We start from the raw sequence: 25,568 nt of genomic DNA, 5'->3' as shown, positions 1-25,568 counted from the left end.
AAAAATAGAGTTCTTTTAGAGACACATAATAAAATATTACAGATAAAAAACCAAATAATTTGTATTTTTAAATATTTTTATTTATTTTTAAGAGGGGGGGAGAGAGAGAGAGAGATGGCCTGAGCTGGGGAGGGGCAGAGACAGGCAGAGACATAGAATTTAAGCTGTCAGCACAGAGCCCGACATGGGGCTTGAATTCAAGAGCTGTGAGATCATGGCCTGAGCCAAAGTCGGATGCTTAACTGACTGAGCCACCCAAGCACACCTGACATTTATTTATTTCAATTCAAGTTAGTTAACATACAGTGGAGTGTTGGTTTCACGAGTAGAACCCAGTGATACATCACTTACATATAACTCCCAGTGCTCGTCCCAACAAGTGCCCTCCTTAATGCCCATCACCCATTTAGCCCCTCCCCCACCCACTTCCTCTCCAGCAACCCTGAATTTCTTCTCTGTATTTTTGAGTCTCATAAATTGCCTCCCTCACTGTTTTCATCTTAGTTTTCCTTCCCTTCCCCTATGTTCATTGGTTTTGTTTCTTAAGTTTCACATATGAGTGAAATCATATGATATTTATCTTTCTCTGATTGACATATTTTGCTTAGCATAATACACTCTAGTTCCAACCACGTTGTTGCAAATGGAAGATTTCATTCTTTTTGATCACTGAGTAATATTCCATTATATATATACACACACACACACACACACACACACATATATATATATATCTATGCCACATCCTCTTGATCCATTAGGGGGCATATGTACCCCAATGTCTATAGCAGTGTTATTAACAATAGCCAGTTATGGAAAGAGCCCAAATGTCCGTGGATTGATGAATGGATAAAGAAGATGTGAGTGACCTAAATTTTGATCATGAGTTGCTTGCCTATCTCGCTACCTCAAAAGCATCAGAGTCAGACCACACTCACATTTATGCCCCAGGAATTCACTCTACCAGGTGCTAGGCAGAATATCTCCAAGTTGATTTAATTTCTTCTCCATAATGTGGGTTCTTTAAATGTCAATTGACCTTAACCAAGGGAAGCTGATGAATGGACAAGCTTAAACTCGGTTCCCTCAAATAATTTTACTGACTATGTCCCTGTGAGATTCCTACTGCTGTTATAAAACATTCCCACACTAGCTGCTGAAGACAAACACATACAGGTTCTTACAGTTCTGGAGTCAGAAGCTTTGAAGGGGTCTCATCGGGCTAATAGCAAGGTGTCTGCAGGGTTGTGGTTCTTCTGGAGGCTCAGGGGAGAATGTGTTTCCTTTCCAGTTGCAGTCTCTGTTGCTGGCCACCTGCATTTCTTGGCTCACGGCTCTTCTGCCACCTTCATAGCCAGCAGGAGAGCATTCTCAAAATCTCTGACATCAACTCTTTTGTCTCCATCCTCAACATTTGGAGGGCCCTCCTGACTACCCTAGTCCCACCTAGAGAATCACAGCTGATCCTTTTATCTCCATGGCAGCTAATTTACAGCCCTGTTCAGTCTGCTACCTTAATCCTACGTTGCTATCAAAAATAACATGTTAAAGGTCCTGGGAATTAGGATGTGGACATATTTGGAAGCGCCTTATTCTGCCCACTACAAAGTCTTTTTCATAAATGTATTATTTTTGGCACTTATAAAAGCAATAAGCACAGAATTGACACAGACTGAAGAAAGAGTGAATACATTATTCCTTCAAAATTACATGCATGCAAGGACACCATTTGGTGCAGAAGACTTAAAAATACCTACACCTGTCTTTAACACAAGATCCCAACCTTGCTAATCAAAGAGTGGCCCACAGACCCAGACCCACAGTTTAGCATCACCCAGGAGCTGGTAGAAATGCAGAATCTCTGGGCCACCCAGGACGTGAGATCAGATTCTGCATTTGTAGTGGGATCTGTGTGAATTTACATGGTCATTGAAGTTGGAGAACTGCTGGTGTAGCTGGGTTTCTCACCTTTTATGATCGACATTTGTGGCAGGATAGTATTTTTGGGGGTGCTTTCCTTTGAATTGTAGGTGTTTGGCAGCTTTCCTTCAGACTTTGACAGACATCCTCAGGGGAAAATTCATTTCTGGCTGAGAAGCACTGCCCCAGAGTTTGAGAACTAGAAGCATCCTGACAGAATCAAAGTCAAGGGTCACCACATACTCAGGTATTAAATTTAGACAGATGACTAGACATGACCAAGCGCCATTTCTACAATGTAGAATGGAGCTCATAAATGTACTTCCTAGTGATAAGATGTTTATAAAAATTGAATCCAACTATCCCTATGAGATGTCAAGGTCACATTGTAGTACTTAAAATATTTAAATACATCTGTTATAATTAAACACTTAATAACAAAGGACCAACTGACAGGTTTTACCTTGTGATAATGTAAGAAATTCCTAATTGTGATGGCAAAAGTGTCTTGAAGCCAGTGTGTGTAGAACCCAAGGTTTATCATCAGAAGAACCCATTTCTCTCTGTTTCTCTGTGCTGATAGCTCAGAGCCCAGAGCCTGCTTCGGATTCTGTGTCTCCCTCTCTCTGCCCCTCCCCTGATCATGCTCTATCTCTGTCTCTCAAAAATAAATAAACATTAAAAAATGTTTTTTGAAAGAATAGACACTAGGGTTGCTGGGTGACTCAGTTGGCTGAGCATCTGGCTCTTGATTTCGGCTCAGGTCTCAATCTCAGGAACCTGGAGATTGAGCCCCCATCAGTTCTGCATTGAGAGTGAGGAGTCTGCTAATGATTATCTCTCTCCATGTCTCTCTCTGCCCCTCCTTGGTACTTTTTCTCCTATATAAGACAAAGAAGATGAAGAATAATAAGATGAAGAGAAGAAGAAGAAGAAGAAGAAGAAGAAGAAGAAGAACGAGGAGGAAGAGGAGGAGGGGGAGGGAGAAGGAGGAGAAGAAGAAGAAGAGGAGGAGAGAAGGAGGAGGAGGAGGAGGAGAAGGAGAAGAGGAAGAGGAGGAGGAGAAGGAGAAAGGAGAAGAAGGAGGAGGAGGAGGAGGAGAAGAAGGAGAAGGAGAAAAAAGGAGAAGAAGAACAAGGAGGAGGAGGAGGAGGAGGAGGAGAAGAAGAAGAAGAAGGAGGAGGAGAAGGAGAAGGAGAAGAAAAGGAGGAGAAGGAGGAGGAGGAAGAAGAAGAAGAAGAAGGAGAAGAGGAAGAAGAGGAGGAGGAGGAGGAAGAAGAAGAAGAAGAAGAAGAAGAAGAAGAAGAAGAAGAAGAAAGAGGAGGAGGAGGAGGGGAAGGAGAAGGAGAAGAAAAGGAGGAGGAGGAGGAGGAAGGAGAAGAAGAAGAACAAGAAGAAGAAGAAGAAGGAGGAGGAGGAGGAGGAGGAGGAGGAGGAAGAGGAGGAGGGGTAGGGAGAGGAGGAGAAGGAGAAGAAGAAGAAGAAGAGGAGAAGAAGAAGAAGAAGAAGAAGAAGAAGAAGAAGAAGAAGAAGAAGAAAGAAAGAAAGAGGAGGAGGGGTAGAAGAAGAAGGAGGAGGAGGAGGAGGAAGAGGAGGAGGGGGAGTGGGAGAAGGAGAATGATGAGAAGGAGGAGAAGGAGAAGAAGAAGTAGAAGAAGAAGAAGAAGAGGAAGAAGAAGAAGGAGGATGAGGAAGAGGAGGAGGGGAGGGGGAGAAGGAGGCGGAGAAGAAGAAGAAGGAGGAGGAGGAGGAGGAGGAGGAGGGAGGAGGAAGAGGAAGAGGGGGAGGGGAAGGAGAAGAGGAGACACTGGAGATGGCAGGGCTGGGTCCCGGAGACAAGTCAAGGTTTTGAAGTTAGAGAGACCTAATCCTGGTGTGTTCTTCCTTCTTAGAGCTGGAGAAAAGTGTAACTCCGAGCTGAGATAATGTGCTAGGAGATTTACATAACAGGAAGAGGGCAAGTTCAGGGAAAAGGAGAAAAAAGAAAAGAACTGCATTCACTTGACCTCTAACCTAGTCTTTTGGGAACTGAGATTCATCAGGAAGAAATCCTTTATGTCCAGAGCAGCTTTCCATTGGGAATCGTACGCTTAGAGGTTGGAGTAACCTCTAAGGAGGGAAATGCGCCTAATGAGCAGATACAGGGAGGTGTAATACCGTCTGGTCTCTTGTCACCCTGTGCGACCTTGGACAGGAAGGCGAGTGGTTTTGGTCTGTTCGTTCTGAGTCCTAATTCTGGCTGGGGACGGATGCTTCAGTCCCCCCTGCCATCTCCGCTGAGGACAGAGCCTTCGTCCCTGTTACCTGCTGTCCTGGGAGGAATTCAGTTTCACGCGGAGACCTTCCCGTCAGACACCCAGCCAGGTGAGTCCAACAGCCCCGTGCGCCGTGGATGACAGGGTTGTCCGAGAACTTAATCCATCATCACCTGGGGGCCAATTCAACTTAGTCCAGAGCAAGTGATCACTGTGTTTATTTGCTTGCGTAAGTAATGAATGTGTTTAGTCAGCGACTGTGCCAGTTTCGCAGAATGGCTGCTACTAACACTTTTGAGAGTCCTTCATATTCTTTACCCTGAAAGGGATGCTCTAAACATCCTAAGATACTCAGACCTCAGCACTGGGCAGGCTCTGGTCAGGATGTCCATCGGCAGAGACGTAGAAACCCTGCATTAAAAATATGAGTATTTGTAATACAGCTGCTTTCAGGTCCTGCCTTCAACCTGTAATACCCACTTTTCCACCAGCAAATTCAGTGTAACCCCAAGACTACCCACTTAAGAGTCCAACCACAGGGGCACCTGGGAGGCTCAGTCAGTTAAGCGTCTGACTTTGGCTCAGGTCATGATGTCACAGTCCATGAGTTCGAGCCCCGCGCCAGGCTCTATGCTGACAGCTCAGAGCCTGGAACCTGCTTCTGATTCTGTGTCTCCCTCTCTCTCTGCCCCTCCCCACTTGCACTCTGTCTCTCTCTCTCTCTCTCTCAAAAATAAATAAACATTAAAAAAAAGTTCCAACCACACACAATGTAACACTGCTCTAGGTTTTTCCCCAGGTTCCTGGGTGAAGAAGACATTTCCTGTTGTTTCTTAATCTATCCCTCAGTTTCAGCAAATGTCATATATTTGATGACCTTTCTGATTATTATATGGCCATATGCTATTCCCCCTCCCCTGCTTTTTTTTAGCATTTCAAAAGATTTCCTCAGATCATTGCTTCCCAGTTGACTTTGGAAACATTCTTTGACCATCAAAATGTTTAACTTGATTTAAATATTCCTATCTTCTTACTGCTGAGTTTCTTGCTTTATTTTAGTGGTTTTTCCCACCTGAAAATGTTATATGCAGTTTTCTTGATGTTCGATATATGTATGGTTACATTTACGCTGAAGTCATTATCCCTCTGGTGTCGGTAACGTGTCTGAGGGAGGGGACCAATTTAGTGTTTTTCCAGATAGATATCCATTTATTCTAGCTGTTACTTAGCAATTCATCTTTTCCCAACGAAACTGAAATACGACCTTGCCGTATAGTAAATGTCCTTATACACTGAGACCTAATTCCTGATTCATTCAACAAATAATAACTGAGCATCTGCCATGGGCCAGAACATTCTAGAGACATTATATGTCATATTCTTTCATGGTCTTTCACAATTTTGTTATTAATCCGTGTCGGTATTACTAATGATTGCTATTTTTTACCTGTTCCAGTTGGCTTTTATTTTTCATACAACTTTGCTTATGACAGTTGTTTTCAAGCTACTATTTTAACCTGGTTGCCAGATCCTTTCATTCTTTCCATTCTATAACTTCTCATAGTCTTATATCTTTTTATAGTAAACATATATTCAACTAAGTTGGTGAAAAACAGAAATGAACAAAGAGGATAAAGTCCCTGCTCTTCTGGATGTTACAGTGTAGCATTGAGACTGTCATGATGTGGGCAGGATTTACAGAGCATGGTCTGGGGAGTCCTTTGCATGTTGGATGAGATCCAGAATGAGGATTAGAGAGTGTCCATTGGGTTTGAGAGAGAGATCTTTACTCAAAGCCCAGGAATAGCAATGAAAAGGTGCCACATAAGAAGAGGGAGAAGGGGCTAACCTCATTCCCTATCAATCACATAGAAATAAATCAATCATATAATGATGCAGGAGGTACAGGAAAATGTCTTCTAGGCTCGATATAAAAATGCCCGACTTTGATTGTATTGGTTTATCCCTTTGCTCGTTTTTCTTGATGTATAATATAAACGGATATGTTAACATTTATATCTATTTATATTTTTATCTATATAGTTTTGTACAAGTACACCATGAATATATCACTATCTGTCTTTTAAACAAGTTTGTTTCATTCTCGTATTATTTTTGCTGGGCATCAGGGGATGTAACCAGGGGAGAAGCAAGAGAGACATTTCTTCCTCACAGTCTCTCAGGGACCACCCCAGCTTATGAGATCATTGCTCTCCCTCATTGATTTCATTCCCTCTGTATCTCACCCTCTGTCTCTTTCATTTATTGACCAGACTTTGTTACTCTGGTGTAAATCACAGCGTAAAATTAACATTCCAGTATGGAGCTCCATGGTGATTGGTCCAGGGGAGGCTTAAGAATTAGCATTTCTGGGAACCATTTCTACACTTTGCAGGGGAAAGATGGCAGATCGGGTCTCCTTGGGTTGTATCCATTCCCAGCATAACCAAGAATGTGGGGGCTGTGAGGACAGGGAAATTCACAACCCAGAAGACCACGGTGTCTTGTGCATGTGTGACTCGTAGAGGGTGAGCAGTCCTCACAACAGGGGCCAGGACTCCTCAATCCCAAGGTGACACATACACGGGCCAGAACTCAGTCAAGAGCAGGCACCAAGACGGGGATCTGTGTCAATTCATGGGATGGCTGTGCAGCACGATGAATACCGAGGGAGGGGCAGTGTGGACAAGGATGGCCCTGTGCCTTGAGGTCACAGCTGTCGCAGATAGGCCACATCCCTCCTCACATGTGTGTCAGAGTCTGTCATCAGTGCCCCTCAAGATCATTCCCCTTGCAGCGCTGGCTTTGCTTTTTCGCTTGAACATTTGAAACAAGTACCTTCCTCAGGGCCTTTGCTCTGGCCATTCCCTCTGCCAGCCACACCCTTCCCCCAGAATCCTGTGTCTATGTCTCTGTCTTACATGACATCTGTGTTCCAATGCCACCTGTGTACAGAATTTGCCTAAATGCCATTAAAATAAAATGCCCTATTTGCTCTCTGCTTTATCCGTTTTCCACTTCTTCACAGCACACCTCACCATCAAAAAGGTGAGATAATCAAAAGATAATTGTATCAAAAGATAGTTGTATAATTATCTTCTTTGCTTACATATTTTTTCTCCATCGCTGTAGGGATTTTTGTTCTTCAGCGCTCTATACTCATTGCCTAGATAGTGCCTGAAACCTGGCCAGCACTCAATTTATATTCTTGAACACTTGAAGCATTTCTCAGAAAAAGTATAAAATACATGATTTCTTAGGAAAGAAGCTGATGACAATAAAAATATATCAGATGTGGCAGCGATGATTCCCTAAAGGGGACCATATCCGTGCACAACATATTAAAAGGAATTTCTGGACTGCAAAATAAAAAAACAGTAGCATTTCAATTTTGTGAGTAATACAAATTTATGTTATTTTATTTCCCTCTTTCCCAGAAGTCACCTCCACCACATGGAACCAAGCAATGAAACACAAATTTCAAAGTTTCTTCTTCTGGGATTTTCAGAGGAACCAGGACTGCAGCTCCTCATATTTGGGCTTTTCCTCTCCATGTACCTGATCACTGTGATTGGGAACCTGCTCATCATCTTGGCCATCAGCACAAACCCCAACCTCCACACACCCATGTACTTCTTCCTGGCCAACCTGTCCTTTGTAGACATCTGCTTCACGTCCACCACCGTCCCGAAGATGCTGGTGAACATCAAGACGCAGAGCAAAGTCATAACCTATGCAGGCTGTATCACACAGATTTATTTTCTCATACTCTTTGCTGTGTTGGACATCTTTCTCCTGAGTATGATGGCTTATGACCGGTTTGTGGCCATCTGTCACCCCCTGCACTACACGATCATCATGAACCCCCGGCTCTGTGGGCTGCTGGTTCTGGTGTCCTGGATCACGAGTGTCCTGCATTCCCTGTTACAAAGTTTAATGATGTTGCGGCTGTCGTTCTGTACACACTTGCATATCCCCCACTTTTTCTGTGAACTTAATCAGATGCTCCAACTGGCCTGTTCTGATACCTTTCTTAATAACGTGGTGATGTATTTTGCAGCTGTCCTATTAGCTGGTGGTCCTTTTGCTGGGATCCTTTACTCTTATTCCAAGATAGTTTCCTCCATACATGGGATCTCATCAGCTGAGGGAAAGTGTAAAGCATTTTCCACCTGTGCATCTCACCTATCGGTTGTCTCCTTATTTTATTGTACGATGCTCGGCGTGTACCTGAGCTCTGCTGCTACCCACAGCTCACGGTCAAGTGCCACAGCCTCGGTGATGTACACGGTGGTCACGCCCATGCTGAACCCCTTCATCTACAGCCTGAGGAACAAAGACATGAAAAGGGCTCTGAAAGCATTCTTTGGGAAGGAGACCCTTCCATGGCCAATCGTCATAAGGTTGAAGAAGTGTCTCTGATTGCAGGGGTCAAAGCCTCTGGGTCAGAGACTGTGGTCTTTATTCAGACTGTAGATGTAGTATTCCTCTTCCCGTTTATTTCCTTGTCCTCAACTTCCATATGCCATGTATGTAAGTCACTCTATGAAGCTCTGCTCTCTCTGATATCCTACAGATTTTTCCCTTGTATTTCCCACTTTCTGAATTTTATTTCCAACCATGGATCTGAAATATTTGGAAATGTTCATTTACCTTGAGGCAACATAGACGTTTTTAAAAAATAATCTTTCTCAAACAACTGCGTCACACCAAATCATTTTTCTTTCATACGTGTTTTTTTAATGCCACGATTACCACCGGTTAGCTCTCTGTATGTCTTAGGATTGGCGGGCGGAATTGGGTGGGTGATGGGCTAAATGGGCAATGGGCATTAGGGAGGGCACGTGTTGGCGTGAGCACTGGGTGTTGTATGTAAGTGATGAATCACTAAATTCTACTCCTGACACCAACACATACACTACATGTTCACTAACTAGAATTTAAATAAAAACTTGAAACAGACAAACAAAAAGAACTGTCATGATTGATACACCACCTACGGAAACAACCACACTTTATGACAAATATATATGATTTTAAAGTAGAACAATATCTGAGGCTACATTTTTTCGCTTATATGTCTGAAGCTCCTTTGTATATCAGTATCTTAACTGCTCTTCTTAATAGTGGACACTTAATATATTAATGTGTCTTCTAGATCGGTTTTATTCTCCTCATTAGGATCCTGGTCTCTTAGTACCTTGTTGTCCACAATGTGCATGATAGTCACTACCTTACTCAAGTGTTCACCAAATACGCGTCTCCAAAAGAAGTCTTCATGGAACAACAAACTTAGATACATTGACTTTAGAATATGATCTGAGACTCTAGATGCCCTTTAATATGATGAAGCAAAATTTTATTTTATTTTTTTTTCAATTTAAATTTTAGTTAGTTAATAAACCCTGCAATATTGGTTTCAGGAGTGAATTCCGTGATTCATCACTTACATACAACATCGAGTGCCCATCCCAATGAAGCGGAGTTTTAAATCGCACATTGTGCTCTTTAAAATATTTATTCTTCATGCTGTATGTGTATTCATTGGAGTATGGAGGATTGGTGGCCATGTGTAAGGGGGCTTATCCAAACGGGGGAAGGACTGATTGACATTTTTCTATTTTTATTGAATTATTTCCTTGTTTCTTCCTGAAATCTTTACACTGCCTTTGGTATGACTGCTTTCATTGTTGTAAAAGAAATATATCACCCTTCCTTCTAAATTTTGTCATAACCATGAAAGGGGTGTCGAATGGTCATTATCCTCCATTATACTTGTTTCTCAGGCTCAGGATTCTATTCATCTTCTATGTTCAAGGGATGACATAAGAGAGAGCTTGCATTCCTGTCTGGTCATGTGAATCAGGGACACCAGTTTTCCAACACAATAATGCATACATTTTCAATCTTTCCTGGCAATGGGGAAATGAACCTCAATGAGAGGTAGTTGTTTTGTTGTTGTTTTTGTTGTTGTGTGTTTGTTTTTTAGAGAGAGAGGGAGAGGGAGAGGGGGAGTGAGCAGGAGAGAGGGGAAGAGGCAGAGAGGGAGACAGAGATAGAATCTTAAGCAGGCTCCAAGTTGAACGGGGCTTGATCTCATGACAGTGAGATCACAACCTGAGCCAAAATCAAGAGTTGGAGACTCGAGTGACTGAGCCACTAAGGTGCTTCTCAGTGAGAGGTTTTCTATGCAGTTGTCTGAACTAAACTGAAATAACAGAGATACCATGAATGCAGGCTTCAAATATAAGAATAAATACCAAGAACAGTCAGAAGCAGATTATGGTAATTGTCCTTACTTCTGTTCACCCTGATGATTGAATCAGTTAGCCATTGCTGCATAACAAGCCATTTAAAAGAAAATGATTTAATGTAATGCTTTTATTACCAAATGATATTGTATGTTGGCGATTGTTCTGAGCTGTGCTTGTCTCCTTGTGAGTCTATAGTGAGCTGTGAGACTCTACACTGTTTCTTTTCTTTTTTTTAAATTTTTTCTTAAAGTTTATTTATTTTTGAGAGAGGCAGAGACAGGATGCGAGTGGGTTATGGGCAGAAAGAGAGAGGGAGACACAGAATCCGAAGCAGGCTCCAGGCTCCGAGCTGGCAGCACCGAGCCTGACGCAGGGCTTGAACCCACAAGCTGTGAGGTCATGACCAGAGCAGAAGTTGGACATTCAACCGACTGAGCCACTCAGGCGCCCCGACTCTACATTGTTCCTAAGGCTCATCCATGATGTCATGTGTGACCACGGGGCACTTCTCTTCTGAACAAGTATATGATCAGTTAACTCGATTTCTGAGTGCATTTTTATCTTCTGTTTTACAGGGAAAAAAAGAATATCAAAAGTGAATGATTTTAATTTACATCTACTGTTCCTATATTCATATATGACACTTTGCTTTCTTCCTACTGAGAAGAAAAAGCTCCTGTCACGACTCAGGGTGTATCAGCTACCTCCGCTCTATATTTCACACTGATCCATACGCTGCTAGATTTTTTTCCCTTCTAATTAATTTATTGGGGGTATAATCATGTGCTATAAACTGCATCTATTCGGAACGTATGATTTGATGAATTAAGGGAGCCACACAAAAACTAAAGTACCTACTGCACGTTCCTATTTGATGTTCTTCAAGAAAATGCACAACCTTGATGACTTCTTAATCCAATTGTTAAAATGTAATCTCCCTTGGCCTCAGCTTCTTTATTTCCGAAAGTAACTTGGGACCGTAAGCGTAACTTCAAATGGATGTTGCAAGAAATAAATGAAGTGTGCGGACATATTTCCTTGAGTCCGAAGAAAATGCTCACCTGTAAAGTTGTATGTATGCATATATGTGTGTTTCTCTGTATACATTTCTATTTCAAATAAACACACCTACACATGGGTACCCCAACACAGAATCATTTTTAAAAATATTATTATCTCAGTGTACTTGGCACACAACGTTACACGAGTTTCATGTGTACGACGTAGAGATTCAACTTCTCCGTACATTATGCGGTGCTCAGCACAAATGTAGCTGCTGGCTGTCAGCCTACCAGGCCGTTGCCATATCATTGACTATATTCTGTCCGCTGTGCCTTTGATTTCCGTGACTCATTTATTCCACAACTGGAAGCCTGTACCTCCCACTGCCCTTCACCCATCCTCCCCACCCCCCTCTGACAACCACGAGTTTATTGTCTATATTTATGGATCGGATTCTGCTGTTCTGTGTGCTTGTTTATTCATTTTAAGCGGACTCAATGGGGCACCTGAGTGGCTCAGTTGGCTGAATGTCTGACTCTTGATTTCCCCCAGGGTCATGGAATTGGGTTCCCCGCCACACTGAGCATGGAACTTGCTTAGGATTCTCTCTCTCTCTCTCTCTCTCTCTCTCTCTCTCAATCTCTCCCTCTGCCCCTCCTCCACTCACACATGCTCTTACTCTCAAACAAAAATTTAAAAAATGAACACAGACTCATTTATGACCTCTTATTTTATGTTGAAGGAAATGAGTGAAATTTGAAGAGTGTTGATATAAAAAGAATAAATGTTTGAGTTAATATGCAATTGATAGAATGTAGACATGTAGACACAACAATTTAGTATAAACAATAGACATACATTCAAATGATGAATTACTTTTCTTATGCTAATGTGTCAAAGACAATAAAATCTGGAGCACGATTGTATTTATGCACTGAGAAATTCTCTACCAGCTAAAGAGGACGAATATCTCCAAATTAATTTTAAAATTCTTCTACTTAAAGATGGGATTACAACACAAAATGCCTTTACCCAGGGGGAGCTATAGTGAATGAAAGGAGAAGCTTAGTCTCAGGTTCTTAACAAAATTTTATTGGACAAATGTTTGTGTTCAAGTCCTAATGCTAATGTACAATGACTATATTAGTGTTTTAAAACACATGTATGCTCTTACAATTCTGGGGCTCAAAAGCCTGAAGTCGTTCTCATGGGTCTGAAAGGAAGATGTTTGCAAGGCTTGGTTCCTTCTGGAAGCTACAGGGAAGAATCTGTTTACTTTTCTATCCCAAGCTCATATCATAGTGCAAAATATGATCTAAATATATTTTATATAACGGACAAATGCTTCACACAGAGGGGCTACATGGCAGCTGTTAACTTGTGACATATTATGGAATTCCTAAATGTTTGGAAAATGTGTCATGAAGCTGAGGTACATGGTGCTTGGGGTTCATATCAAAGGAACTCGTTGAAAAGGAAATAGGAATGTTCCATAGATAGCGGAGCTGTGTCTCCACCACAAGCCAAGTGTTTGGACATCCAAGGCATCTAATCCACAAAGATTGATCAGTTCTAGACTTGGGGGAAAAGCTGAAATCAGGGTTGGGATGAGATGCGGGGATGTCTGCCCTCTGGGAGGAGCAGAGTTCAAGAGGAAGGAGTGATTAACACTGGGGTCACAGTCTATTGGGAATATGGAATCTCCAAACATCTTTCCTTTGTCTCCAGACCAGTGTCCTCCAGGGAAATCATGTGCTGTAGGTTGGAGAGGCAGGAGGGGAACATGCCTCATGAACAGAGGAAACTATAAATATCTCCTGTGTGCCGTCCCTCTGCCTGTGCAACCTTGGGCTGATGGGACCTGGTTGTTGCTTCTGGAGTCTGAAGCTTGGCTGGGAGACTCATGCTAGCCTCTGTCCTGTCATCTTGTGTGGGGACAGAGTTTAGTCGCCACCAATAACCATCTGGAGGGGATTCAGACAGCCACAAGGAGACCTCTCCCTCAGAGCTCCCATCCAGGTGAGGCTGAGACCCGGCAGGATCTTCAGGAAAAGATTAGGGAGAATCAAAGCCAGGTGCATTTACCTAAGGTCACCACACAGCCACCAGCCTAGCCCAGAACCTGGAGATCTCTATGGTCATTTGCTTGCCTGATTACTTAATGACCTCGTGGATGATGTTACAGAAGGGATTGCACATTGAACTCAGCCACACATGGGTGATTGTTGCCAGTGAAGTGATGGGAGGGGAGGCAGGAAATACTTCCAGTAAAAGTAGAACACGTCCAATGAGTTTTGCAGGTGAAGGGAGTAGGAAAATTAGGGATGGAGGGATGCGCAGTGAAGTTAGGACATTTCTTTTTTGTCTGTAAATGAGGCATCCTGGGGGGTGCCTGGGTGGCTCAGTGGGTTAAGCTGCAAACTCTTGATTTCGGGTCAGGTCATGATCTTATGGTTTGTGAGGTCAAGCCCTGCATCGGGCTCTGGCTGACAGCTCAGAGACTGGAACCTGCTTTGGATTCTGTGTCTCTCTCCCTCTCTGCCTCTCCCCCGTTCACACACCCTGTGTCAAAATAAATAAAAAAACATTAAACAAATGGGGCATACTGGGCTACGTTTCCATATTGATGAGACATATCTAGACCAATTACTGCTTGCATATACGACCTTGCAACATTAATTCATGAGACATATATTTTCACAGCGTGCTCTTGCTCTGGGTGTTCGTATGACCGCCATGATGTGATAAGTAAAAACTATGGTTACCTAGCTTTGCTTTGCATTGATTCATTATCTACGAAGTTGACTATATTTGTGGGTTAGTTATTCCTTGGTTGCCTCATTTACGCATTGTCTCTAACGGGTCTTTGCATGTGTACAGTGGAGTCGGGGAGGTGCTACTTCCATTTCTGATTGCATTCTTTCTAAAAAGGAACTGGATGGGGTGTTCAGTGTTATTTTCCCCACTTTGCCGTTTACCATTGAGTTCTACTGTGTACATCTAGACATATACGCACTGTGACATAGACAGATAGGACTGTGTTCATTAGTAATATGGGGTCAAATCTGTCACTCGGTTATACTGTGTTCTCTCTTGTTATTTATTTATTTATTTACTTATTTACTTATTTATTTATTTGCCTGACTTCATTATCCTATACTGAGCTGTCACTAATACTCTTCACTTGCAAATTCTTGCTATAAACAAAAAGGAATATACGTGGCATTTTGTACATTGCTCACAAATCACTGTCTATACACATTTCCACGTGCCTTCCCATCTCTGTTATTCCCTGCAGTTCCTTTTGGCCCTTTGTGAAAAGGTCTATTTCTGGAAGTTGCGTTATCTCTGACTACCACGGCTTCTTTACATTTGACTGAAGATCAACTTACCCTCCATAAGCATATTTGAATCCATATGTCATTATAAGAAAATATTTATCATTTAGATACGGCCCCTTCCCCAGTGATAAAGGTGATTCTATCGCATTCTTTCCTTTCCACGTGTTTGGAAGTGTGATCTGAAATCAGTGGCCCACCTCGATACCACTAAATCATTTTATGCCTTTTGTAAGTCGCTTTTAGATTCTCACATAATTTCGTTTCACACAGTTGTTTTGAAACTTGCCCTAATTTCACTCCTCCTGGAAGTCTTTATTCTTTCAGTTCTCATAAAGTTCTCTTCCTATCTTAGACGCACGTACCCATTCAAAACCAGACGGATGAATGAATGGCGGGCTGTGGGCGACATAAACGCTCTTTAGGTTTTAGGGTAGTCTTTTCTTCTACCTGCGTCCACTCTTCCTTCTCCTCAAAACTACCTCATCGACTTGTCTCCAACCGACTAGGGAAAGGCTGATTCTTTATTTCAATGTCTGCATAATATTTCATGATACGGCTGTGCTACTCACACTTCGAAAGCTTTTCCTAGCTTTTCTCGATGCATTGCTATTATGACAATTCTGCAAAAATATTTTGAGATTGTTATGTGAAAAATCTGGTTCTCCACTGGAGGGAACACTGTCCCTCAGGCGGACACGACTCATTTGGGTGTCACATGGTGGGGGGGGGGGGGCTCAGGAAGGGCCAGGGATGCTCTAAACACGTTCAAAGCCCAGGACACACAGCACAGAGACCAGTCTGGATCGGAACGTCAAGGGTGCCGAGACTGAGAATCTCTGAGTTAAAGAACATCTGTGTTTTCACATTTGTAGCGTCTTCAGGTTGTTTTCTCAACATCGCAGTGGTTCCCATTCCTCCCAGAAAAATTAGAGAATCTCTTGTTTCTACCTGTTTAAAAATTTCAACCCAGTCATCTCGAGAGATCTTGTTTTCTTCAACCGTTACTGAATTTGAGCCAATATGTACATATTTGATCACCAGGTTCATTGTTACATGTCTATTGTTATTATATGTCCATAAAGTCTATGCCTATTCCACAGATAGCAGCATTTCAAATAAAGTTCACAGATTTTCGTTTATAGCCTTGGGTTGGATATTATGTCCCCAAAATGATTTAAATTTTATATAGCTAAATATATCCATCTTCTTACTTCTGATTTTCCTGCCTTAATTACAATGATTTTGCTCACCTGTGGCTTGTATCTGCGTTTTTATTCATGTTCACTAAAAATGTACTGTTTCCATTTACTTCAAGATCTCTAATCCCTCTGAATTGTTAAAATGTGCATACTAGGGAAACTTTATTTTCTTATAGATGGATAGCCACCTGTGCCAGCCTTTAGGAAACAACCTTCACCAACTAAATTGGAATACAGTGGTGCCTGGGTGGCTCAGTCCGTTGAGCATCTGACTCTTGTTTCGACTCAGGTCATGATCTCATGGTCCATGAGATCAAACCATGCGTCAGTCTCCATGCCGAGCGTGGAGCCTGCATGGGATTTTGTGTATTATCAAAGGCTGATGGGTGTGCATCTGACTTCGGCTCAGGTCATGATCTCGCGGTCTGTGAGTTCGAACCCCGCGTCGGGCTCTGTGCTGACATCTCGGAGCCTGGAGCCTGCTGCGGATTCTGTGTCTCCCTCTCTCTCCTCCCCTCACCCATGCACGCTCTGTCTCTCTCTCTCTCAATAATAAATAAACATTAAAAACTTCAAATACAGGAACGAAAATGAACATGCCAGTCTGACTTGTCAATGTTATTCACGGGACGCTTGTTCATTGGAATTCAGGTAACATTTTACATTGTTTAGGGGAATGATTATGGATTTGGCCAGCTTGAGTTATACTCCCTCCAAACTTAATCACGGGGGCTGGGGGTGAGAAGTCATGGTAAGAACACAGCCAGAGAAACAATGATTTGTGTGTGTGCATGCTTTTGGAGTGGGATTAATCCTAGGAACAAGGGTACATGGTCTAATATGTTCTAAGGTGAATACAGAAGCCAGAACTCAATCAACACACAGTACTCAGGAGGGCTCGATGTCAATTTACAGGAGACTTCGCAAGTAGAGTCTAAAATACGACTCTGTTTTCTTGCGGGTTAACGAGCAGCGCCCATTTCCTTGAAATTGCCTCACACCGTCTCTGATTTCCTCCTGTTCACTCCCCTTCCTACACATGCTTCCTGTTTGGGACCCAAAGAGCTCAAAGTAGGATCATCCTCGGGCCTTAGCAGAGGCCATTCCCTCAGCCAACACACACTTCCCCAGACATGCTCGTGGCTCCCGCCTTCCTTTCCCTGAGGTCTCCGTTCAGATGTCGCCTTGTTCACTGTTCTTGACTGAACACCAATTACAAAATAACACTTGTATCCACACTCTCCTTCACACCTCCTCTTGTTCTCTTCACAGCACTTGACACCCTCTGATGTCCTACTGATATTTTTATTTCCTTCTGTTCATTCTCCATCACTGGAGTATACTGGCTTTTGATTTTCCCGGACTCATTGTCTAGACAAGGCCTGGAATATGTTTGACCCTCACTACAACTTCTTGACAGCAAAATATAAATCGTAGCATTGCAACAATGTGAGTGATGCTGTTCAGGTGAAAATTAATGATGTCTCCCATTGTCTTTCCTCATGGTCAGTGCAACCTCATGGAACCAGGAAATGATACACGGATATCAGAATTTCTGCTTCTGGGATTTTCAGAGGGTCCAGAACTGCAGCCCCTCATATTTGGGCTATTCCTCTCCATGTACCTGATCACTGTGTTTGGCAACCTACTTATCCTCCTGGCTGTCAGCTCTGACTCCCGCCTCCACACGCCCATGTACTTCTTCCTGGCCAACCTGTCCTTTGTAGACATCTGCTTCACCTCCACCGCCATCCCGAAGATGCTCTGGAACATCCAGACCCAGAGCAAAGTCATAACCTATGAGGACTGCATCACACAGGTGAACTTTTTCATAATCTTTTCAGGATTGGACATCTGCCTCCTGGCCATTATGGCCTATGACAGGTTTGTGGCCATCTGTCACCCCCTGCAATACACGGTCATCATGAGCCCCCGGCTCTGTGCACTGCTGGTCCTGGTGTCCTGGATCACGACTGTCCTGCATTCCTTGTTGCAAACTTCAATGGTGTTGCGGCTGTCCTTCTGGACAGGCTTGGAAATCCCACATTTTTCCTGTGAACTCAATCAGATGATCCAACTTGCCTGTTCTGACACCTTTCTTAATAACTTGGTGATGTATTTTGCAGCTATCCTAGTGGGTGGTGGTCCTTTCGTTGGAATAATTTACTCTTACTCCAAGATAGTTTCCTCCATACGTGGGATCTCCTCAGCTCAGGGCAAATACAAAGCATTTTCCACCTGTGCGTCTCACCTCTCGGTTGTCTCCTTATTTTATTGTACGAGCCTAGGAGTGTACCTCAGCTCTGCTGCTACCCAGGGCTCCCACACAAGTGCCACAGCCTCGGTGATGTACACGGTGGTCACGCCCATGCTGAACCCCTTCATCTACAGCCTGAGGAACAAAGACATAAAGGGGGCTCTGAGGAGATTCTCTGCAATGGCAGTTAGAAAAGGTCCAATTGTCCTGCGGTTGAAGAATTTCCCAGGATTGCAAGCCTCAAAGTCTTAGCGTCAGAAATTGTGTGTGTTTTTTTAAGTAGATTGTAGACATAGAGTTTGTTTCTCTCGTTTATTTCCTGGAATTTTTATTTTTTCAACCACTCAGTACAATTTAGTTCCTCATTGTATTAAGTTTTTCCCTCTCTGTGATCCAACCTTTTTCCCTTCATCTTCTTCTTTTATTTCTAAATTGATTCGCAAGCTGTGATATGAGAAAATTAGGAGTTCTCATTTGTCTCATGGAACTGCCTGGATTCCTTAAGAATAATTTCTTCACAGGGGCACCTGGGTGGCTCAGTTGGTTAAGCATCTGACTTCGGCTCAGGTTCCTGGTGCCTGAGTTCGAGCCCCGCATTGGGCTCTGTGCTGATAGCTCAGAGCCTGGAGCCTGTTTCAGATTTGTGTCTCTCCCTTTGTCTCTGCCCTCCCCCCCACTCATGTTTTGCCTCTGTCTCTCTCCCTTAAAAAATAAAAAAAATATATTTTAAAAAATTTTTAAAGAAAAAAGAGTAACTTCTTCACCAATGACAGAATCACTCCACAGAATAATGTTTTTAGTTTTACTAAAAGAATAGTGATTTGTTACCTCTCTGTTGGAATAAATTCAATTTGGCAAATAGCCCATTTCTATTCTATTCTATTCTATTCTATTCTATTCTATTCTAACTCTGAGACCACAGTTTTTCATTTTGAGTCTGTCATTCCTTAGTTTATCACTGCCTTAACTGTTTTTCCTGATGAACAAACCAGTGTGTTTCATAATGGGCCATTAGCTTTTTTCTCCGAATTAGGATTCTGTTCTTTTCTCAGGCTCTATGTCCCCAGTGCTTACATTAGTCACTGGCAAAACTGATTATCAAAAACTTGTCTACCAGTGGAGTCTACACGGAAACAGAAATTCAAAAAAGTAGAATGACTTAATACGGCCTTGGAGTCAAAGATGACCTCAACTATGATAAAGCAAATTTAAATTCTCCTTTTTATTACTGTGCTCTACATTTCTTCTCAAGCTGTACATCTCTCTATCAAGTATGGAATAGCAGTGGCAGTGTTTAAGGGGATTTATTCGCTGGGGTGAATGATTGATTACTTATTGCTGTCAAAAGACTTATAAATAAAAACAATAAAATGGTCCTGAAAGAAATTAAAGAATACATAAATAAATGGGATGGCCTCCTGTGCTCATGCTTGGAAGATTTTTTATTTAATTTTAGGATGGTTTTAAAAATGTTTTCCAAGCATACCCCATTTTTGTTATTTTCAAATTATCATTGAATCTGTAGATCTTTGGGGTAGTATTGCCATCTTAACAACTTTAATTCTAACTTAAATTTCTCCTAATGAGGGACCACAGCTTTGCTGTCAGTCTGTTCTCCACATCCAGGACCCGCAGCATCAACACCACCAGGGAGCTTGTTAGAGAAGCAGTGTCCTCGGGGCCCCTGGAGACCTGAGGAATTTGCACTTCAACTACAGTCCCTGGTGAATTGTGTGCACAGTGGAGAAACCTTAGTGTGGAACAGGTTTCCTCACCTTCTCGCCATTGACCCTTGGAGCTGCATAACTATTTTTGTCGGGTGCTGTCCTGCAGCTGAAGGTATTCAGAAGCACCTCTTCAGACATGGACAGAAATCCCAAGAGCAGCTCTGGTTGGGAACCACTTCCCAGAGTTTCAGAACCGGAAACATCCCGACATCATTGCAATGAAGATTATATGCTGATTGGTTTGGCCTTTGAGCAGAACATTGAATTCCTCTGAGCCCATTTCTACAATAGCAAATACAGCTCATGAAAGTACTACCTCATAGATTGTACTTTTGTCAAAATTAAATCATAGAATCCCTTTAGTGTGCTAAGCTAGTCTATGCTGCAGAAAATCGAAATGTATCTCTTATAGTAAATACTTCATCATGAGGGAGTAAATGATGACTCTTAAGTTGTGATCTAATAATGAAATTCCTAATTGTTTCTGCTAAACTGTTACACAGCCAAAGGTTAGTACCCCAACTTTTTAAATTTTATTTATTGAAATTCAAGGATCCAAGAAGCTCAGAGGGTCCCCGAGGGACTGTGACGAACAGTAGTAACCTCCTTGCTTCTGACAGCTTTGCACACGACCGCCTCCCCTGATGCCCAGCAAAAACCATGTGAGAACACATTACCTCCCCCCAAAGACGAAAGTGCCGATATCTTCCTAATGTCAAACACCTTACATATGGTGGGGCCAAGGGAAAAAATGAGCAAGGGGATAAGCCAACACTTCACAAAAGGAAGCGCACGTGATTGGCTGCCAGGTGCGCAGTTACAAGGTCAACCACGGAAGACTTCGCTTTCACGTGCCTCTTGCATCATTACTTGGGCAATTCGTCTTCATGGGGGCTGACAGCAGGTGAGGGCGGCCCTGTTATCCCTTTCGCTTTTTAATGTTTATTTCTTTGAGAGAGAGGGAGCACAAGCAGGAGAGGGAGGGTGAGAGAGAGAGAGCACAAAGCAGGGGAGGGACAGAGAGAGTCCCAAGCAGCCTCCATGCTGTGGGCACAGAGCCCAACATGGGGCTGGATCTCACGAACGGTGAGATCTGAGCTGAGCCGAAAGCAAGAAGAGGTCTCTTAACCCACTGAGCCACCCAGGCGCTCGTCTCCCTTCCCTATGTGACGTCCTCTCATTGATACTCTTGGACTCTGGGTATTGGTCTCTTTTTCACAAACCCAAGGGGTACCTCGAATCCTCATTCTGTATGTCAGCCAGTGGACAGAGGCTTCCCCAGACCATGCTCTGTAAATGCTCCCGACATCACGACAGTCCACTTTTGTACCAAATAACTTGTTTCACATGATTATGCTTGACCGCATGATGCCATCCGTATATTTATATTATTGTTCTCTGTCCTTGGTGCTACACAGAAACATACGCTGGTGAAGGGATTTCACCTTCTTTGTTCACTTTTGTTTTTGCCACAAATGTATGTGAATATATGGTTAGTATGAAAACCCCAAGGATATGAAAAATTATAGAATTTTAAAAATAAGGGATAATGAAACCAGGTTAAAATGACTAGTTTCCAAACAACTGTCCACAGCAAAATTATGTGAAAACTAAAAGCTAACTGAAATTGGCTATAAAAAAGAAATTGTTAATGATATCAACATGGATTCATAATTAAATTGTCAATGGCCTACACGCAAAAAAAATGTAATATATAATGTTCCTACAATGCTCGGTTTGTATTTGTGGGATGACTCAGAAATTAGGTCTCAAAGTATAAGGACATTGACCATATGGCAAGGTTGTATTTCATTTCATTGGAAAAGGTTGAATTGCTAAATAACATCTAGAATAAAGGGATGTCTAAACTAATACTGGCATCAGTGGATATCTGTCTGGAAGAATATGAAACTGGTCCTCTCCCGCAGACACGTTACCAATATCAGAGGGATTATGACCTCAGTGTAAATGTAACCATACAATATAGCAGAACATCAAGGAAACTACATATAACATTCACAGGTGAGCAAAACCACTAAATAAAGCCATAATCTCAGAAGTAGGAAGATAGATTTATTTAAATAAAATTAAAAATTTTTATGATCAAAATATGTTGCAAAAATCAATTGAGAAACAATGATCTCAGGAAATCGTTTGAAATGTTGATAATGTTTTATAATATAAATATAATATAATATAATATAATATAATAATAATAAAACCAATCAGAATGGTCAACAAACATATGACCTTGGCTGAACTGAGGGATGGTTTAGGAAAATAACAAGAACTGTCTCTTTCACCCAGCAGCCTGGAAAAAAACTTACAGGACTGTTACACTGTTTGTGCTTGAAACTTTCAAATAGGAGCCAAAGGGTTATTCTGAATTTGTTGGCATAAGAGTAAGTGTTACAAGGTTGAAGGCAGAACCTGAAAGTGACTGTATTACAGATACTGACATTCTTTCACCAGGAGTTTCCCAGTCTCTGCACCCATCCTGCCCAGAGCCTGCCCTGTGATGGGGAGCGTCCTGTGCCCTGTAAGATGTTCACAGCATCCCTGACCTCTGTGCGTGACCTCTCCAGCATGACAGACAAAGTGTCTCCAGACATTGATCAATGTCCCCTGGGGGACAAAATTATACTCCATTAGAAACACACATTGAATTTAAGAATCTCAACATATGTTTTCTAGCATGGCCATAATAGCAATTGAATGGTACAGAATAAGAAACATCTTCAAGGCAGTCATTCAGTGAAACTGACATTAGCACTGAAGAAATACATTATAACTTAATTAAGCGAGCAAACACACAGACACAGCGATATGCTCTGGGCGAAATTGGATTGGCCCTCAGGAGATGACAGATTAATGTTCTCGACTTCCACTCTCTCTGACCCTCTCAGCCATGGACCAGGCTGAGTTGTCTGACAGGAAGGTCTCCTTGTGGAAGTCTGAATCCCTCCCTGGATGCTGAATTCCTCCCTGGATGCTAGATTATAGATCATTTTCTCCTCAATGGAGAAAGCAGGAAGGTCAGAGACGCATCAGCCCCCAGCCATTATTAGTACTCAGAACAAACAGACGAAAACCACACCCACTCCTGTCTAAGGTTGCACACACTGACAGACAGGAGACTAGGAGGTATTTTCGGCAGCCTGTATCTGCTCGTTAGGTACATGTCTCTCTTCTTACTCCAGCATGGCTCCCAAGTGGACAACCCTTTGGCACACAAAGGACATTCCTCTAATGACTCTCTGATCCCAAGAGACCAGTTTGGAAGTAGTAACTCCAGTTAGGTTTTTTGTTCTTCCTTTTCCATGAATGTGACCCCTTCCTGATGAGTCAACTCACAGCACCACTGTGAGTTACAGTTTCCTCCAGGTCTATGTATATGGGATCAATTCCTTGATTTCTCTTTCTGTTGCTTCATTATTGCTGTATAGAAATGCAACCGATTTCTGTACATTGATTTTATATCCTGCAAAAATTCTTAACAAGATACGAGCAAATTGAATCCAACAGTGTATCCAAAGAATTATTCACCATGATCACATGGGATTCATTCCTGAGCTGCAAGTCTGGTTCAATGTTTGCAAATCGATGTGATACATCACATTAATAGAAGAAAGGACAAGAACCATATGATCCTGTCAGTGGATGCAGAAAAAGCATTCACCAGAATACAGAATCTTTCTTGATAAAAATCCTCAAGAAAGTCGGGATAGAAGGAACATACCTTAACACCATAAAAGCCGTACAAAAAAAGGCCCACAGCTACTATCACCCTCCATGGGAAAAGACTGAGAGCTTTCCCCCTAAGATCAGCAGCATGACAGGGATGTCCACTCTCACCGCTGCTGTGTAACATAGTGTTGGGAGTCCTAGCCTCAGCAATCAGACAACAAAATGAAATAAAGGCATCCAAATTGGCAAAGAAGTCAAACTTTCACATTTTGCAGATGACCTGATACTCTACATGGAAAACTCGAAAGACTCCACCAAAAAACTGCTAGAGCTGACACATGAACTCAGCAAAATCTCAGGATGCTTGAATGTTTAGAAGTTACCTAACATTACGGCACTGAGCCCTGCATCAGGGCTGACACTGTGGAGCCTGCTTGGGATTCTCCCCATCTCTGCCCCTCCCCCATCTCTCTCTCTCTCTCTCTCTCCTTCTCTCTCTCTCTCTCAAAATAAATAAACTTAGAAAAGAAACTCTCCAGCAAAGCAGTTAAAGCTTATGTGACAGTATTACAATATACACAAATAGAAACTCGAAATATCTCCTGTTCATTTGCGTGTGGCTCCTTTAATTCACCAAAGCGCACACTTTACATAATGCAGGTTATAGTGTGTAATTACACTCCGATGATTTAATTCAGTGGAAAAAAATCGAATGGGGCATGGCTAAGGTTAGGATCTAGAGAACAAGTAGCTGATTCTCACTTAAGAGAGCTGGGAGATCGCACTTCTAATGGGGAAGGACGCCAAATGTTAATATGGATTTATGAACGATGGAATTACATTTAAGTAATTCACATAATAAAGCAGTTTGTTTCCATAAAGAAAAGATTAACCTCCATACGGGAACTGTATCTGACCATAAATTGGTTGAAGACAGAGGAGCACTACAGCCAAGCTCAACACCACGCATGAGCCTGAGAAACACAATGTAGAGATTCACACCTGACCCCAGACCCACGAGGAGCCCAGCAGAGATCAGAAACGCTCCCACGCACATGATTCCATTTGATTGTAAAGGTATTATGATACCTCATTTGACAAGTACTGCCTGTTATACAGCAGTAGCTGACTGACACAATAACCCAAGCGAACGGACCTTAGACACTTAGAAGATGTGCTGATTTTTATTTGTGGCAAATGATCTGACGTTGAGGAGAGCACTCATGATCGTTCTGCGATTCAAGTTTATTTCCCACGACGTTACGAACAAGTGGGCTCCCTTCTGGGTAACTGGGAGAGTTTGAAGGACATGCAAGTTTGTGCAGAAGAACTGGGGACCCTGAGCCACATGCCAGCAGGACACCCAGCTCTCGTGTGAAGCATCCTCTGGTTGTGCAGGTGAGAGAGATTTCAGAGAGGGACAGAGGCACGAAATGGGTGGGGCTGATACTGTTCATTTGCCATCATTTGTGACAAATACTGGGAAAAGGAACCTATTTCATGCGACGGTAGGAAGACTCATGTAGTAGGTAGCATTGCAAAGCTTTCAGAAGAAACGGGAAGTGAATTCGGAGATAAAACAGAAGACACTAAGCAACCCCGTACCTCAGTGAACAAACCACCTCAGCTGCGGACAAAGCCTCCATGCTTCAATAAATAGAGGCAGCGCATGAAAAAGAAATATTTTGCATAGGAACACAATGGGTGTTTTGCCTCCTCGGGTTTATGGTCTCCTCTGACACCAAGAACATATTAGATCAATCTGTTTATTCCAATTTGTCTTTCCATGTTGACTCCACGGGGAGGTACAGATTTGCTCATCAGTTTTTGCCAGTGGCTATGATAGGCCCCTGGATGCTGGGTTGAATAACAGAAAAACAACAACAACAACAGAGTCCAGTTATGAGACACAGAAGCCTGTTTGTA

The 25,568-nt window shown here is 42.5% G+C and overlaps 2 protein-coding genes across 2 annotated transcripts; both read left to right on the top strand.

Annotated features, from left to right (window-relative positions):
• The first annotated feature begins 7,607 nt into the window (after nucleotides 1-7,607).
• Nucleotides 7,608-8,597, top strand: LOC132676229 (olfactory receptor 7A17-like). Its single transcript, XM_060628364.3, has one exon. The coding sequence runs from the start codon at nucleotides 7,629-7,631 to the stop codon at nucleotides 8,595-8,597; it is 969 nt and encodes a 322-aa protein (XP_060484347.3). The 5' UTR covers nucleotides 7,608-7,628.
• Nucleotides 8,598-17,448: 8,851 nt separating this feature from the next.
• Nucleotides 17,449-18,480, top strand: LOC144614155 (olfactory receptor-like protein OLF4). The gene has a single exon (XM_078436680.2). The coding sequence runs from the start codon at nucleotides 17,449-17,451 to the stop codon at nucleotides 18,478-18,480; it is 1,032 nt and encodes a 343-aa protein (XP_078292806.2).
• The last annotated feature ends 7,088 nt before the right edge of the window (nucleotides 18,481-25,568 follow it).

This window comes from Panthera onca, chromosome A2 (assembly GCF_046562875.1).
Source record: "Panthera onca isolate mPanOnc1 chromosome A2, mPanOnc1 haplotype 2, whole genome shotgun sequence".
NCBI lineage: Eukaryota > Metazoa > Chordata > Mammalia > Carnivora > Felidae > Panthera > Panthera onca.
Note: the sequence above shows the minus strand (reverse complement) of the source record. Positions and strands in the feature narration are given on the sequence as shown.